At 46.8% G+C, this 15,605-nt stretch overlaps 1 protein-coding gene across 2 annotated transcripts in view; it reads left to right on the forward strand.

Annotated features, from left to right (window-relative positions):
* The first annotated feature begins 7,663 nt into the window (after window positions 1-7,663).
* BCL7B (BAF chromatin remodeling complex subunit BCL7B) overlaps window positions 7,664-15,605 on the forward strand; it is a 73,779-nt gene continuing 65,837 nt past the window's right edge. Inside the window, exon 1 of one of the 2 annotated variants that reach the window (XM_078679574.1) lies at window positions 7,664-7,863. In XM_078679574.1, the coding sequence (XP_078535700.1) occupies window positions 7,772-7,863 (92 nt within the window). In that variant the 5' untranslated portion in view covers window positions 7,664-7,771. Of the gene's footprint in view, window positions 7,864-8,223; window positions 8,282-15,605 lie in introns of those variants that run through there. The other variant, XM_078679575.1, reaches the window with a different exon arrangement.

Consider the following 15,605-nt stretch of genomic DNA (forward strand, 5'->3'; position numbering starts at 1 on the left):
TCGCCTCCCATTTGGACTCAATTCCGCAGCTAGTGTGTTTCAGAGAATGGTATATTTGAGGGTGTAGGGAATGTTGTTTACTTTCAAGACGACATTTCGATCTATGGCCAGTCTGTGGAACAGCACAATTCCACTCTCAAAACTGTGTTGGACAAATTGTCTTCTGCTGGTCTTACACTTTGCAGAGATAAGCGTTTGTTTTTGGTTGATCAGGTTGACTATTTAGGTTATAGCATCACTCCATTGGGCATTAAACCAAAAAGGGATTTGTGTCGAGCTATTCATTCTGCACCCCAACCAAAAGACAAAGAGCAGTTACGTTCCTTTATGGGACTTATCGAGTATTACTCGAAAATTGTGAAGGGTTTTTCTGATAAAACGGTATGTTTGAGGTCGTTGCTTAAGCGTGGTGTAAGTTTTGTTTGGGATGTTCAACAGAAAGAGTGCTTTGACAACATTAAAAAAGAAATTTGTAATGCCAATGTATTATCACCTTTTGATGTACATAACAAATCTATTGTTACAGTTGACGCTAGCGCGACTGGTCTGGGTGCTATGCTCCCACAAATAAAGGGTGGTTCTGAATTTACTGTGGCCTTTGCCTTAAGGACTTTGACTGAGTCTGAGAAAAACTATTCAGTCATTGAAAGGGAGGCGTTAGCGGCTTCATGGGCAGTGGAGTACTTTAGAACGTATCTCTGGGGTATGAAATTTATCTTAAAGACGGACCACAAGCCTTTCATTAAAGTTCTTTCCCTGCGTGGGGCTTGTAAGGGTTCTGCTAGACTTATGAAATTAGCTGCAACACTTCACGAATTTCAGTATTCAGTGGAGTCTATTCAGGGGTGGAAGAATGTGCAAGCCGACTGTCTTTCCAGGTTGTCTTTGGACTGGCACACACTTCAGAGCTCAATGTGGGTTTGGATGATATTGCTGTTGCTTCTGTTGAGGATGCTGTTTTTGTTGGAGAGGGTGCCTTCTTGGCAAGTGACTGGGAAAGGGAGATGACTAATGATCATACGCTCCAAGAGGTTGTTAAGCACATCAAACTTAGTTCTAGGCGTGCAAGTTCTGTTTCTGTCTCAGTCAGGCCTTTTATTAAGGTTTTGAATGATCTTTCCATCATCAATGATAATATTTTGTTGAAAGATGAGAAGTTTATACCTCCATTTGGTCTTAGAAACAAATTGTTGGCTTTAGCTCATGAGAGTCACATGTGTCAGACTCTCACACAGCGTCGCATTAAGAGCCACTTTTGGTGGTCTGGCATTGATGCTCAGGTAGTGGAGTGGGTGGAGAACTGTGTCATATGTGCAGGGAAGGTGAAAAGCGTTTGAAAGTGGGGCCGAAATCTGTGGAAGCACATCTACAAAGTCCAGGATTGCCGTGGCATACAATTTCTCTTGATTTCATCGGTCCTATGGGTGAATTAAATGAGAGAGACAGGTTTGCGATAGTGGTGGTGGATGTATATTCAAAATGGTTGGTTGTACAATTTATTAATGACATCACCACTGAGAGCACAATTAGATTTTTGAGTAATCTCTTTAAAGATGAGGGCTTACCATCTGTTATTATCACTGACAACGGCATACAACTCATATCAAAGGACATGCAAACATTCTTGAAGGGGTGTGGCATATCACATCATCGCACTTCCTTGTACAAACCTCAGGGGAATGCGGTATGTGAAAGAGCCAAAAAGGTTGTAGGGCATTATCCAAATGGCATCTTCTAGTGGGGGTATTGTCAGGAAAATGGTCAATGAAATGTTGTGGGCCTATCGCACAACTCCGTTAGCTCATGGGCAGAAATCTCCTTTTGAGATGATGACGGGACGGAACCCTGGCTTGAAATTATTCCCAGCCTGGATGAAACAAGTGGTCACATTGCAAACTAAGCATTGTGACCCTTTATCTGTCATTTCCTTCCCTTCTTCTCCCACTGCGAGCAGATCATCTTCTTTCATTGTTGGAGACTTGGTTAAAGTTAAAAGTGGTAGGGTGCAAAGAGGGCTATCTAAGTTCAAAGGGCCTTTCAAAGTGATGAAAGTTCTTGACCACTGCGTTATTCTCAACAATGGGGAGTGTTGGAACTTTAGAAGAGTAGCTCTTTACAAAAGAAGTAGGGCTGTATCCATTGAGAATGTTCATTCTTTTTCTCAAACTAGCAATGATTCCAAAGTTAATGCTGATTCTCCTTCTTCTACTACCAGTGGTTACTTATTGGCTACTCATTCTCAGGTGCAGTGTTTGCCTCAAAGTGAAGTCAATCATTCAGGTGGTGGAGATGCTCCGCTTTCTCAAAATCACACTCCTCAAGCTCAGAATATATTTGAGAGTGGTTTGTCAAATGTACGTCCTCCAAGGTTTCGTAGAGCACCTGCTTATTTACAGGATTTTGTTTGTTAGTTTGTATTTCTTTATCTATTTAATTTTTATTTTATTTTTTTACTTTCATGTTTTCTGTTTTCTTTTGAAAGAAAGGAAGAAGATGTGTAGTACATTGTTATCGCTCTAAGCAGCTCCTTGTCGGCTTCTCATCCTTACAGAGGCCTCTCCACAGGAAGCTTGGGGCAACAGGCTACCTCGGAAAGATGAGTCGAAATGAACAATAAGGGAAGCAGTGCCATCCTTCCCCTCAGATGTTTACTTCTGCTGCACAATAGCATATACAATGGAAATAGCTCCAATTTGTATCAGGGGAAGGTGGGATGGGAAAGCAACACAGGTGTGTGGCTGAAGGGAGGCAACGATGTCAGAAACACATGGAGGCAATGTGGAATACATAGAGTGATGGGCGTGCAGAGGATGTGGATTTACCCCAGAACTGCTGACCTTGGAATAAGGGAACTTGAGTTTGATTCCTGTTGTCAGCTCAAACATCCTGTTATTCTTGACAACTCACTCTCCAAGTGAATAAAAAAATATGACTGTGAGCAATATAACTGGTGCTCAAAGTAAAGCGTGCCAAATACAGATAGGACCAAGTTGCTGCTATATAATAAACAAGCAGCGACGAAGAGGAACAGATGACAGAAAGAAAACAAGTGCCGTAACATAAGGTGTCACTAAGTGTCCTCTGGGATCTCTTTTGGCCACATATGGTACTGCAACATGGCTAGGCAAAGGATATGGCGCAGCGGTGAGAGCTGCCGACTGGTGAGCTGGGGATCCATGTTCGAGTCGGCTGTCGGCTCGAACATCCTGTAATTACGAGCAATTGTTTAATTTCCCCGAGCCCATAGGTGGGCTATATAAATAAAAGTACTTAATATAAAAAACCATAAGAAGTCAATGTCGCGATCTTGGGGTGGGCAATAGGTGGTGTGCATTGGACTGGGACTAAACGGCAAAGGGATATTAAACGACGGCACTGCATTGCAAATTATGCATGAAGTAACCACAAATGTTTGCAAAACAGTAGTGGCCTTGGAGGGGTGGTAGGGGCCTGTAAGCAGTGTTATGGGAGGCAGGGGAAATAAAGCGACCGTAAGCAAATGTAGTGACAAAAGTTTCATTGCACAAATAAACAGAACAGCTAAGTAGGCAAAGAGGCAGGCCAACTAACAAGCACTGCCTCGGCAAGACCTAACCATTTTTTTTTAAGGAGTTCTCTCTAAGTATAAATACCCTGAACAGTAAGAACACATGTAAGAGGGGCGTCCTCATGGGAGGATACAAAATTCCAAAAGAATGGACTACTAAATGTATTTACCAATAATAAGCCAGCATTTCTAAAGAACAGCAGCCGGAACCAATGAAAAAGATGGGCGGGTTTTCAAGCCCCTATCCTAGATACAGTATGTCTTGAAGAGACAGCGCAAGTGCTGCTAGAGTGAGACCTAAAAACAGGGGCTGTTTGTTTTATCTTTTTTAGCTTGGTATTTCCCATAGGATTGCTTTTAGCCAAAGAAGATGAGGTAGGGTAGTGTTGTTTTGGGTAACAGGTCTTTCATGTTAGCAAGAGATCGAACACTGGTAGGAAACATAATGAATTCGATACAGTGAACGTTTCTGGACTGCTAGAGGCTGTTTGTTGTCGATGGTGTTGTACATTTATAAAGCGCTTACTAGCACTGGTGATGAGCCCTCTATTGACTATCAGAATGCATAAGGTTCAAAATGAGGCGAGACTCTAGGTAAAAAACTGATTACTCGACTATTTGAATGCAAGAACTCGGGTTTCCATCCACAACCCGATTCATTTTAGTGTTTGGCGATTATAATGTATACTATAAGCAGGGCTTTAAGTGGGCCGGGTCTCACCAGTGCTGAGCACCGGCAGTTTTTTAAAGGAGGCCTCGAAACGGGTCTTTATCGAGCTCGGTTTTGTGCCCTGGCACAGGCGGCCTGTTTTTTTCCAGACTGCAGTGACAGCATGTACATCTACGTGCACTGCTCACTCGTGGAGAAGTTACGGCATGGCGTCATGCCAGTTGCAGCCCTGTCAAGTATCACGCATCAAACGTGACATTAACGCATTTCAGTGCGGTGTTCCGCATCACCGCACTGAAATGCAGTGTCACGCATTTTAATCCCACGGACTGTACCAGCAATGAAGTACTGGCCACGGAAGGCTGCTGGAGCGTGCGCACCTGTGGCCTGCGCCGGCTCTGCTGCTCCCTGCAGACTTGCCACCCGGGCGCTCAGATGCCACAAGCACAGGATCAATAACAGTTAATTCTATGCACTACTACTACAATTTATCTTACTTGCCTGCTGTATTAATATTCCCGCCCGGGCCGTGTGGCGCCGCGGGGCTGAGTCGCACACTGACTACAGCCTGAGCCAGGTATGACGTCACCCGGCCCGGCCGAGGTAGTGCCCAATACAGAGAGACACCCGGGCGGGACCTCTGCCCTCAGTGGTTGTGATAACTGGCTGTGGATTAGCTGGGGATGTGACCTCACATCCTCCTTGTCCTGGAAGGTAGTGAGGTGGTGGAATTCAAGAAGTACTGTCTGGAGGCGTGCCGGCAGTCACACAGTCTTGTCGACCCACCGCATTATACAGTGCACAAAACAGTAGTACTACTACCTTCGGCAGAATGATCAGCGGTATGGCGCATGAGACTGACTCTATTCTAAGCCTGGCTCGGCTGCAGAGTCACAGTCGACACAGCTGTCTGGGTGCTGCCCAACTGTTAAATGAACACAGAGAGGCAGTAAGTACTTCTAGGCACTTCAGTACGGTGTTGTCACACTTATACACTACTGTGTACTATATGCGTAACTGAAATGCTATAGGGAGGCTGGAATGACTGTAAACACCGTAACAAACGGCCGCCAAGATCCGGAGGTTCCATTTGCCCCAGTGCAAGACATTTCGATCGGCTGCTATCATTTATTTCTTCAGGCAGGCTTCATGGTCTGCCGCAGCCCAGCTGCAGCAATCCCAGTTTCCACGCTACGTTGGCATTGTCGTGCGGTACCTCAAAGTATATTTTTGTTCAATAGGCAAACCTGACCTCCTTAGTTCAATGTCTTTTTTTCTTCACAGGCTGCTAACCCCAGGGTGAAGGGTGCCGTCCTTAGGAAATGCACAACAGGTGTTAGATTCAGTGGGGAAAGTCAGAGGGAGACTTCAGTGTAGTTCAAAAAGCGCAGCATAGCTCATACAGCTCGTATTTTCACCAGTGGGTCATAAGTAAGAATATGAAGCTATCCCGAGTGCAATGGGGATGGAGCCAGCGACATGGCTAAAAACAAACTATTTTTTAACTCTTCTGCTTGCCTTTTACCTGCAGGTAACTACATATAAAAAAAAATGTACACACATTTAATGAAGACAATAAATGCAAGTTAAACTAGCAGGTGGGAAATGCACTGTTAGGTCGTGGAAGCTCAGCTGGTTAATGGGATCACTACAGGTGTCTGTAACATCGACACAGAATTTAACCCTTGCTGATGCATTGGAGATTAGGAACATGTTCTTGAAGTGCTATGAAGTCCTAGCCTCTGGCAGCACTATGAATATGCATGCCATTATTTTAAAATAATATAACACAGAATGTAAAATAGGCTATGATAACAATGTGCACAAATAACCAGGGACTATTTTGAGTTTGGCAGGGTACAACAATACCCTCTTTACCAACAGAGTAGAAGAGGGGCACTTGGCTGCCAGCCCTGAAAGTGGCACCGTAGCAAATGTATGCATTTGGGATGGTGTCTGTTGTGTTAAATGTTCAGCATGTTCTCTAGTCAATCCCAAACAGAAATGAAAAACAAAGTTAGTTTGGCCGGTCTCGGAGAGGCCTGATTTATGGTATAATCTCCTAGTGGCACTTGCTATGCTATGAACTTTGTTTTTTAGGCTAGCATCCAGTCATCAATGATGGAGAAGTGTGGCTCACTGGTTAGAGGAGGCAGACCCGGACGCTGAGATCAGACCCTGGACCAGGGTTCAATTCCCGACGCGGCAGGGTCTTGAGCCCAAAATGTCCACGGACTCGGTAATTCTCGCTTCGGTGCCTACTCGAATCACAGGTTCACACTCTGCAACTCTGGGCAATAGCTTGCTTAATCTCCACTACGGCCCCCCGCGGCGGGATGCCTGGCTTTCACCTTGGGGATACCCAGTAGGGGCTATCTCACAGGGAAAAACCAGGACGGGTTCCCAATGCAAAGCGCTTTGAGACCTGGCGGTGATATTGCGCTATATAAAAACCCATCCATCCATCCATCCAATGATCAAATCAATTAGATCTGAGCAGCTGCAATGCCTGCCTGCCTTCTGTTACTGAGAACTGCAGTCACGCAGTATGTCTCTGGTTAGTGCCCTTCCATTTCTGGTGCTTGTAGTAGTTTTAAGATCTTTTTAGAGGTTCCCGTCACTCAAACGAGTGTAATTTCTGATTTTTATATGTTTCCCTCATCTTTATCACATGATTTTGCTCGTAATAAAGTGTCACTCATAGACGTTGAAATGTCACTCATAATTACAATGAAATTATGAAAATGTCACACATCGCAATCTGAAACCTTGGCAGCTATGCAGTTGAGAGTTGTAGGGGGAAGGGAAACCTTTTAAAGAGTCATTTTCTCTCTGGATTCACCCTTCTTTTTGAAACTCAGGATCATCAAGATTGTGGTGGTGTCATCAGGGCTTTAAGTTGAAGCTTTTTCAATATTATATTCAAGACATAGTTGCTGCTTATTTATCTTATGCAACTAACAACCATTGACAAAGACACTAGACCTGACTTCTTGTAGGTATGATGTTACTTGTTGCATCATATATCTGGATGCAAGGACATAAACAGCCAAATACAAGTCTGGACTCTCTGGAGGTATACTATGCTAACTAAGCACAGATTTTTAGCTTACGAGGTTTTAAGCCACGCCCTTAATTACATGGCCACGCCCCTTTGAGAGACCCACAGGTTTTCCCATCCCACTTAAAGCCCTGACGTCTATAACAGGGTTTTTTGCGCGCGGAGAAAAGCAGAGTTGCAAAATGTTATTTCCTGCGGTACGCGTGCGGTCACGCATAATTAATGAACATATTCAGCAAGCTTTGTTTAAGCTTTTTAGAAACCAGGAGGCAAGGATTAGCCAGGAGCCACCACCACTCCTCACTACGGCTACACGAGTTGATCCTCTTGGGGAGGGTTGAAGGGTGGCACGATTAAGGCTTACGTCAGCACGCACCATCCCTCATGCTCCGCCCGCCCGTCTCTGCGTTGAGAGTGAGTGACGAGCGGAGAGGGCCACGGGACTGCCCCGGGAAAAGTAGAGGGTCACGGGTCGCAGTGGTCCAGCGCCACCATGTCCGGGCGCTCTGGCAGAGCCGAGACGCGTAGCCGGGCCAAAGATGACGTTAAGAAAGTGATGGCGGCCATCGGGAAGGTGCGCAAATGGTAAGACCGGAGTGAAGGCGCCGGTGGCTGCCAGGTTTCCCAAACCTGGGGGTAATGTGCCTAAGCTTGCAGTGACAGTCGGCGCGGCCCCCTTTATCCTGTGACTGAGAGCAGCTGTGGCCAATTATGGCACTATAGCTCTGTGATGGAGTGTTTTTGTAGCCAATGGCAGTTTCGGTGGTATCTGACGAAGCACGTGTGCTTCGTTGCCTTACCGTACCCTCCCCGGGGGCGTAGTCATTCACAGCAGCTGCCATAGTAAAGTCAGTCAATGCCTCTTGATTCTGAACTTAGAAGTAAGAGGAGGGTGAAGAATTTTGAAGGCAGATTAGTGTTTGCCTGACAAGGTTATGGCTGTTGAGAGAAGATGGTCCGTATTTTACACGACACTAGACGGGCGTTTAGAACAAATGCCCAGGTGATTTTTATTTTCTGTAACGTCCTCTTTTTGGAGGGTGAAGGGTAGTTTAATACAGCGCGAACTCGACCCGAAGTATTTGGGGCGTTTTACATGAGCACCAACCAGTTACTTTATACAAGGACACATTCATTTTCTTTGTTTTTAGGCACTGGGATATTACGTGATTTGACCAGAAGCCCAGGATGTTAAGGCGATGCTAAGGCTCGAACCCGGATCCCCAGTTAGAGATTTGGCAGCTCTGGCCTTTACACCTCATTCTCGCCTCTTCCTTGTCACAGTTAATACACATGAGGTGGATCACACCTCATAACAGTTAAAAAATACATTAAGTGGGAATGAATATTCCCTAAACCCACACACTCAAGTGGTGGTATAAAGGCGTAGTCCACCATAATCCTTCCACGATTACAAGCGCAACTGAAGATAGCAGGTCAAGAAAGGAAGGGTGGTCCGTAATGACTGTGACAAAGATGTTCAGGACCAAGGATAATGAAGATTACCAGTAAGCAACAAGGGCAATTATTCCTGTGTTCTACGTCCTCGTCATTGGGTATGAGGAATACTTAAGCTGTGCTGACCGAAGAAATATATTTACTACTACTTTGACCAAGGCAAGATGGCCGCCTGGTAGGAGCTCTAGTCCAGAGCTCCCAGTGCTGGGGATCCCTTTCATGAAATTATCCCGGATAGCACTCATCTACGCGAGGAAAACAAGTAACTGGAGTCATAACAAGTAACTGGATGTACCACAAGTAACTGGATTCTAAAAAGTAACTGGATTGATCGAATGTTATCACGTACCTGCAGTTCTGGCGGCTGGACCCCTGCAACTCTCACTGGAGCATCGGCGGAGCCCTGGACGGTGGGGGAGAGCCTGCTGTGGATGCTGGCGTGACTGCTTTCCGTGCGACCTGCTTTGATTGCCTGTGAGCGCCTGTAGACTGCCTGCCGGGGCTGCAGCCACTACCGTGCAGCCCGGGGGCAGTGGAGAAGCGCTGCCTGCCACCGCCTGTGAACGCAGGTCGCGGGTTAGCCGGCTGTGGCGCTGCCCGGAACCTTCTAGGGGTCCCTGATCGCCCCTACGGAGGCTGAGATCATCGTTGCCTGGAGCCTGCTGTGGCGCGGCTTGGAGCCGGCTAGGGGTCCCTGACCGTCCGCCCGAAGGCTGAGACCGTCGTTGCCTGGAGCCTGCTGTGGCGCTGCATGGAGTTGTCTAGGGGTCCCTGATCGCCCCTACGGAGGCTGAGACCATCGTTGCCTGAGGAGCCTGCTGTGGCGGGCATGGAGCCGGCTAGGGGTCCCTGACCGCCCCCCCCCCCGAAGGCTGAGACCGTCGTTGCCGGGAGCCTGCTGTGGCGCTGCATGGAGTCGTCTAGGGGTTCCTGATCGCCCCTACGGAGGCTGAGACCATCGTTGCCTGAGGAGCCTGCTGTGGCGGGCATGGAGCCGGCTAGGGGTCCCTGACCGCCCCCCCCCCCCCCCCCCCCCCGAAGGCTGAGACCGTTGCGGTTCTGGCCAACAGAGGCGTCCGGTACGCCTGTAAGCACCGCCACCGGCAACGGCTGCAGTGGTCGGATCTCTGGCCTGGTCTGCACCGGGAGCTGGATGCGGTCGGAGGTGTGGGGCTGCCGGAGTGGAGCCCTGAGGCAGACGGGATCTCTGGGGGCGACGGACGACTCGAGCTTGCCCCCAGCTGCACCGGGAACTGGACGCGAACAGCGGTGCTGTGTCGCCGCCCAGGGGAGCTGAGGCAGACGGGAAACACACAACATCCACTATCGAGGCAGGAGGGGCTGCAGCTCAGTCGCTCTGGCCGCGCTCGACGAAGATTAGCCCTCAACCTGCCAGAAGTCAATGCACACCGCAGCTGTGCACTCCCTGGCTAGACCCTGGATAGCTGCAAAACTCTACTGTCTACATCAACGTACTTGCTGAGCAGATATTACAAAAAGGTATTTACTTCACCCCACTCGATTGTTCACATTGTTAAAGATCCTTTGTTCAAAATGGCTGGGGTCATAAAACTGTAGCAATAAATCCACCCACGAGGCTCCTCAACTTAACTCCTCCACTCAAGACCACCAAAAATAGAGATAAGACTCCCTTCCAGCAAGCTAGGAATTGGGCTTGCTCAAATAGAAAGTGAAACTAACCTTCCCTGTTCTCGAAGCAACAACAACAAACAGAGGACTACTGTCTCTATCTCCCCTATTTGGCTGCCATTTTAGACTGGTCTCTCTCTTTGGCGGCCATCATGGACTAGTCATGCTCTATACCTGACCTTACCATAAGAACTGGTCTTTTCTAGGCTTATATCAACTACTGCGCACTTTACATAGCTCTGTAATTACACCTTCTTGTGGTAGAGTGTCTGCCTTTTACTGCAGTGTTATACTTCTACTTGTACTTTGGATATCTCTTTTTTGTAACCTGCACCCAATTCACTTTTTGCACCGATCACTACCTCATATATTCTTGTGTATATATATATATATATATATACATATATACTCTTATATTTATAAGTATAACTTTTTGCACCGCTCGCTACCTCATATACTCTTGTGTGTATATATATATATACATGTATACCCTTATACATATGGGTATATATGTGTATACTCTTGTGATAGAATGTCTGCCTTTTATTGCAGTATTATACTTCTAATTGCACTTTGGATATTTCTTTTTTGTAACCTACACCCAATTCACTTTCTGCACCGATCGCTACCTCATATATTCCTGGCTGCTCACTAGTGTCACTTTTGACTATTTAACTTTTTGTTGGCATCTGTATTTTGTTCCAGTATTTCATCAGTATTATGCTTATATTTGTTTACTGCACATTTGTGTAAGCTGCTCCCATTTCTCTTTATTCCTGTAATGCATTTATTGCTACCTCATATATTGTTGTACATTTCTTTTGTAAACTGCACCCATTTCACTTTTTTAGGTCGAGCCTGGAATTCGCATCCGAAGGATGCGTCCAGGTGGAGACTTATAGTTAGCTGACTCGGGGGAATGAAGGACAAGGAACTGCCACACGCTTCTCTTCGGCTGGATTACACTGCGTGCACGCGCACCCACACTCACACTCACGCATGCGCACATCACAGCCCCACGCATACACAGCCACACGAAATACACAGGCACACACACACACACCCCCCGTCGCCGCCGCACCTACACACACACTAGCGCACCTACACGCACACACAGAGACCCCCCCACACACACCAGCGCACCTACACACATGCACGCACACATACAAAGACTCCCCTCGCCGCCGCCATCGCACACATACACACACAAGCGCACTCCCCTCCCCCCTAGAACTAAGCCCCACTTACCGGCATTCGGGACTTCGGTAGCCGGGGCTCTCCCTCGGGCATGGGAGCCCCGCTCTCAGGTAGTCCGTGGGCGTGTGCGCGGGACTTCAGAAGACGGAAGTCCCGCCCAAAGGAAGTGGCTCCACGTCTCCTCCGTGTTTGCCTGTCTTTCTGCCTTGGCGGCCGCCAATGACAGCGCGGCCCGAGCAGGGAGGCGGGCACAGCGTCTCCCGTCCACAGTACAGCGAGGTAGGCTCTCGCTTAGAGAAATCAATTGTTTGAATTGCACTGGGGGATCTGTTTGTAATTACTGCAGCTTGTTTTGTGAAAGGCTGCGCTTGCTCCATCAGCTGCACACACTCCTCTTGTGGGACTCGTGATTTAATTGTGTGGTAACATTTGTGGAAACGCTTTAGAAAAATGTGGTTAGATCCGTTTAAATTGTTTGAATTGCACCGGGGGATCTGTTTGTAATTACTGCAGCTTGTTTTGTGAAAGGCTGCGCTTGCTCCATCAGCTGCACACACTCCTCTTGTGGGACTCGTGATTTAATTGTGTGGTAACATTTGTGGAAACGCTTTAGAAAAATGTGGTTAGATCCGTTTAGTGCCTCTCAGACTGCTTAGGCTGGAGGTGATGCCAAGTTTGGGGTCCATGCTCATAGCCGGCACTGTTGAACCGCGGTGGATAGCCTCCACGAGAAGTGGCAGTAACGTTTTGAAGCATCAGCGTGTTTCAGTGAGAAGAGGATGCGTTGTTTTGGTGGCAATTGTGTTAAAAGGACTCCACACATGTCACTATATATAATTACATGGGCCTGCAGGGAGGCAAGAAGTACAGTGTCATTGGATAAACCGTGCACAGTCTTCATGGATGTCAATGACTCCTCCTTCCAAAAATCGAATTAACTTTAAAGAGATTTATGAATGTTATACGGAATCAATGGAGTATCTGGGCAACACAACCAGTCACCTGCTGTCTGGGATGCGTGAGGCTTTTAACCACTTCGACGCTAATGACAAAGCCAGCTCGTCATGGGCGTTACCTGCCCTGCGCTCATGACGAGCTGGCTTTGTCACAAACAAGCCATTTACTCCTTTCTCAGCGCACAGCAGGTAAACGCGGTAGCGCTGAAGCAGTTAATAGTTCTGAAGCTACTTGTCACGCTTTACAAAAATCACCCCCAAAAATGAATAGAACTTTTTGAATTCCAACATTCTTCTGTTGTAGTAGGAGTATTGTGTTTTTTGTGGGCATATGTGCCCTTTTGCTTCATTATCAAACTTTCGCCTTTGGCTTCTTCACCCACAGCTAACAGGACCATGACAACAAACCCTGGCAAGCCACAGGTATGGAGCATCGTTCTACACAGGGATCGGATGGTGGCATTACAAATTCCACTTATTCCCTCAAGCCTTATGAGGCTTTACTAACTTGCTTGCTTCTATCTGAACATAGTCGGTTGAAAATACTCTGATGCTTACTGACTTCTGCAAGGGGGGGGGTCTGTGATTATATTGAGCACAACCATTGATTGTGTTCGCAGAAGAAAGTAATGGACCTCTAATAATTACTTTTGTTTACGTGTGGCTGCACAGGGGTACATGGTAACATGAATCGGGTAGGCAAACTGATCTGAAACCATGTGCAGTGAATGATTTTGTGGTCACCACGGGGTGTCGTGTTTGAGGAACTTCAAAGAGAGCTGGCAATGTGTAGAAAATCCATCCCCCTGGTATTTGGATGTATGAATTCGGGGGGGCTAGGGTTCCACGGTTCTTTTTGCATATTTTCCTAATTCTCAAAGTACGTGTAAGGATGTTCGCGGACAACCCACCAACAGAGATGTTGCTGTGGCTTGCATCTTTGCTTGATGAGTGGCCTCAGCTGAAAACTTATGAGATAAGACTGGCTATTGTTCCTAGCAACACAGAAAACTACAAACAGTACGATGAGTATAAAAATGACACCACCAATAGGGATTGGAGCAGAGGGTCGCCGTGATGGCCACTGCATCTGCTAAACCGGAAATTAAACAGCTCATTGTTAGAGCTGAGGCGGTGCTCGCATCTTGAAAGTGAAAACCTTCTATATAGGCTTCTGAGTGCATAAGTGCACCAAACCTAACCTGGTTTCTGCCACACCTAGACCCCTCCACATCTTTATGTAATACGTTTCTGATCAAGACTTTGAACTCCCAAAGGTGCCTTCCTGAAGTAGAAATTAAACAATAAACATGGACTGGAAGTTCATCTGTGATGAGGTTATGAATACATTCATAGCAAAAGAATCAGGCTTCCAAAAATTTAACCCCGACGCTCTCTTTATGATTGGGCCAAAAATCCAGTTTTGAGCTCGGAGCAATATTACATATCGCATTATATAGGCATCCATTATCGTGTTTTGCAACAGGGAAAACTTGCTGCACGTCACAGGAACATATTGCTCAAAATTCGATCGTACACAACTCGTTGGAATCGTGCGCATTAAAACCTCTTTATCAGCGCGATTGGCTGATGTTGAAGTCTGGTACGCAACAACTGGTGCAAATATGTTAGCTCAATGTTTCACGCTTTTTTACAAATGTCACCAAAAAATGTTAATATTTCACTTCTGTTCATTGTATTTTATTGTGACGAAAATCCAAGAACATAATCTTCCCAAAAGTTATTTACAAAAATTTAAGCTAGTGCCATTATAAATTACAATAACTTTTATTTAACTATTAATTATTGTAAAAAAAAAAAGCCATTGTTCTTTGTAATATCAATACATCTAAGTCATGTAAATACAACACATATTGCATTACAAATGCTAAAGATGTCACACTTGCGAAAGATAAAACTATTGGCATTATAAATGACAAAGCTATTCATTTCGCTATTCTCAAAACCAACACATAAATAAAAAAATGTGTCATTTACAATACTAATAGCTCAAACTTTCCTAATGCGAGACCTATTGCATTGCAAATGCTTGTACTAATGTAAGGCACCGATTGCTACCTCATATATTTTGATCACTCACTAGTGTCATTTTTGACCCATGTAATTTATTGTTTGCTTTTACCTCTGCTCTTGTATATCTCTACTGCTCACCATCCCACACCCACCTTTACCGCCATCCCAACATGGATCCCATCGGCAAGCACACATATAAAATAAACTACCCACCCGCACTCACCAAAAAAGCCGCTAAACGCTTTAAACACAACTTCCTGAGGTCCCACCCTGAAACCCCCTTTGCCGACACCTACTTCTCACCGGTCAATGGATCCCTGAACACCGATATCATCTTCCACATCACACGCAGAGCTCAATGGAGAAAAGCGTTCCTCACCTTACTCAACGTCTCCACCACCAGGAAATCCGCTCATGGCCTAACACTCTCCATCACACCATCCCAACTCTTCCCAGGCAGAACCACCATTACTATCTACAATAACGGGGTTGTCCTAATTCAATCCACAGACAGGAACCTGGAACTACTCGACAACCTGTTCCCCACTTTCAAAGAGCACCTCTCCAATCCTTGGACCTCCACTCATACCCCACTCCAACTGAACCAGAACACCACACTTCCAACCAGCGTCTCAGAACAACCCACCGCTTCTGACCCTCACAACACGACTCTCTCCCAGCCCACCTCCCCACCCACTTTCCCCACCCCCGCCACTCGCTGCTCTCCCCCCTCGACCTCTCCCCCCCCACTCTCTGCACTCACGCCACTCCTGGCCCCCACTCCTCCCTCAACATCTCCCCCCCACTCTTTGCACTCAAGCTACTCCTGACCGTCCCCCCTCCCTCAACATCTTCCCACCACTCCCTGCACTCCCGCCACTCCTAGCCCTCACTCCTCCCTCAACCGTTCCCCCCCACTCTTTGCACTCCCGCCACTCCTGGCCCCCACTCCTCCCTCAACATCTCCCCCCCCCACTCTCACTCCCTTTTACTACACCCCCGCAACAACCAGCCTCCACACGTCTCGCAATT

Source organism: Lissotriton helveticus, chromosome 3_1 (assembly GCF_964261635.1).
Source record: "Lissotriton helveticus chromosome 3_1, aLisHel1.1, whole genome shotgun sequence".
Classification (NCBI taxonomy): Eukaryota; Metazoa; Chordata; class Amphibia; order Caudata; family Salamandridae; genus Lissotriton; species Lissotriton helveticus.